General features: G+C 40.8%; 1 protein-coding gene across 1 annotated transcript in view; it reads left to right on the top strand.

Annotated features, from left to right (window-relative positions):
• LOC101849600 (rap1 GTPase-activating protein 1) overlaps positions 1-2615 on the top strand; it is a gene marked incomplete in the record, with an annotated part of 218284 nt that overhangs the window by 192900 nt on the left and 22769 nt on the right. Inside the window, 1 exon segment of the mRNA XM_035968709.1 lies at positions 1901-1993. Within this exon segment, the coding sequence (XP_035824602.1) occupies positions 1901-1993 (93 nt within the window).

Genomic DNA, 2615 nt, shown 5'->3' on the forward strand with positions numbered 1-2615 from the left:
AGGCACAGAGAGACAGAGAACATTAAAGACAAAGAGAAAGAAGGAATTAGCGTGTGTCTGTATGTTTGTGTGCATGTTTAAGAAGGGAAGGTCCCCTTTGTGTGCGCTTTAAGATGATTGATTTGACTCAAACATGATCTCAAATATCGGTTTTGGTTTTTTTATTTTTGTTCATCACATCGCAATAACAGCAACGACCATGTAGAATCTGCTCTGTACGTTTGTAATGTGGGGGAATTAACATTTTACAGCCTCATCGACTCCTTCTTATCGCGCTGTCTGGGTTTGTGCTGGCGATTTGTTCTCTGTGTGGCGAATACCGCGGGTGACTAATTAGTGTTGTGTTGTGCGATTTGGAGGAAATAAAACTTCATTGACGCTTCGAAGATTTTAAGTCATTATTCGAGGTATTCGAATACCGTGTGCGGGTGTGTGTGTGCGTGTGTAAGTGAGTATATATATAGTGTGTGTGCGTGTGTGTGTGTGTGTTTGTGAGTTTGGTTGTAAACGAGAAGTGGCCTACACTATTCAACAGTGGCCAACTATTCAGTCATTTTTAAAAAAATCACACAACATTCGAATGGTTCTACCACACTTCGAATAGTAGTAAATATCGCAAAATTATTTGTGATTGTTGAATAGTAAATTCGAATGGACACATCACAGCGTTCCCGGTAACCATGGTCCCCGCTGGTGAGCTGTGTTCATTTATTTTCTTCTGTTTTATTATTCGATTATCCTGAGCTGATCTTTGGTGAACTGTGGCCTCGTTACTCTCGATTTAACGCGAATCATTCCTCTCTTTGCATTGCTGTTGTTGTTTGGGGGGGGGGGGGGTTACGTTTACATTACGTAATACAGCTTACAATTCCCTTAAATAAGAAGAGGGTGGTTGGAGGGCGCAACTACTAGGTCCTACTTCTTTACTTTCCCTCTATTCTTTCTGTTTGTCTTTCTGACTTTTTCCCAGCACTAAATGACTACTACTGTTGCGTTGATGTGCTTCTGTTTACTGAAGCAATCATAAAACAAACAATTTAAATATGAAAAGGAACGCTTAATGATTCTTTCTTCGTTGCGTCTGACCCTTCTGTATGTCGTTCGCTTCATGATTATTCAATTATCAGAGTATTGATGATCAACTCTGCGGATTGTACCCATCTTTTCAAGAATGACCAGCAGCTTTCTTACACTTTTAGCTGATAATTATCCTCTCATCAGCTTTATTCTTTTCTTATAAAATCTTATAGATCTTAACGACAACGGTAATAACATTATTATCTTTAAACTTCTGTCTAGCTCATTAAATGTTCTAAGACTGTCTCTCGCAATCTTAAACTTACCTTGTACCTGTGACGTACCATCAACCTTGACCATGGACGGGTGGTTGGCGGGTGCTGTGGTGTGGTTTGCTCCCTCTTTCTTGTCAACAATCTATCGCTGTCATTTCTCCTCCTTCTTTTCTTTGTATGCTACTCTCTAGTTAATAGTAACAGCTCGAACCTCCAGGACTTAAAATATGACCTACCTGTGTTGCAAGTGCCGCAAAACTCTCACTAACACTAAACAACTCTGACCCCGTAACCTCTACTAGTAGCCCTCATTGTGACCTTGACCCCCTTGTCCTGGTTCGAGCCTCAGCTCGGCCCAACGATGTGTCCTTGGCAAAATCACTTTTCACAAATTTCCCACTTGGCTCGGTCCTTTCGGAGCAGATTGACATGAAACTCGGAGGTACCGCCTCTTAAATAACTGAATAGTGTTGATAGGGGCGTTAAACCTATACCATTTCACCATTTTTTCACCCTTTGTCCTCTTGACATCTTATCCATTTGTCCTCTGTTCTGTTGACCCCTTGACCTGTTGACCCCTTGATCTGTTGACCTCTGGGATGTCGCAGGGTCCGGACTTCATGGACTCCCTTCTCCTGCTGCAGTCGAGACGTTATGAGGACCAGCGTTGTAGCCTCCCGTCTCCGACACTGCCATTTCAGGTGGCCACTGTTGTCATGGCAACTAGAGCAGTCGTCGTTTTTTTTTCTTTCTTTCTTTCTTTCCTGATTTGTTTTTCTTTCTTTTCTGGTTTGTTTGTTTTGTTTTGGTTATTTTCTCGGTTTTTTTTAAATAGTATCTTTATAGATAACACAATGGCCTGACGTGACCGCAAAACTATACGGGTTTGTCTTCTCACGGTTTATAAAGGAGAAACAGCCCCTGTAGTTTCTTGATCACTACGGATATTATTTCGGTTTGTTCTTTTTTGTGTTCGTTCCTTTTCTTAAAATACAATTCTGTGTTTAGATAATAACCCTTGATATAATATTATTATTTCAAAGCGTTGTAAATGTCGTCTCAAAAGTTCGTTTTTCTTGAGTAGATGTTCTTAGTCAACCACTAACCCCCCCTCCCCGTCTTGTGAAATGTGAAGTAATATACGAGATTGCCTTGGTGTTAATGGGTTCGTCTGCTCTGCATACTTTAGACTTAGAGTACATCTTCTGATAAACATTTTCCCCTTTCTAATGCGCAATACTTGATTGAGAAACGAAAATAGAAATCCATAATAACGAACTGGTTTGTCTTGGGTGGTGGTGTTGAAAAAAGGGAGGGGGGATG

The sequence above is a fragment of the Aplysia californica genome, unplaced genomic scaffold, assembly GCF_000002075.1.
Source record: "Aplysia californica isolate F4 #8 unplaced genomic scaffold, AplCal3.0 scaffold00077, whole genome shotgun sequence".
Classification (NCBI taxonomy): domain Eukaryota; kingdom Metazoa; phylum Mollusca; class Gastropoda; order Aplysiida; family Aplysiidae; genus Aplysia; species Aplysia californica.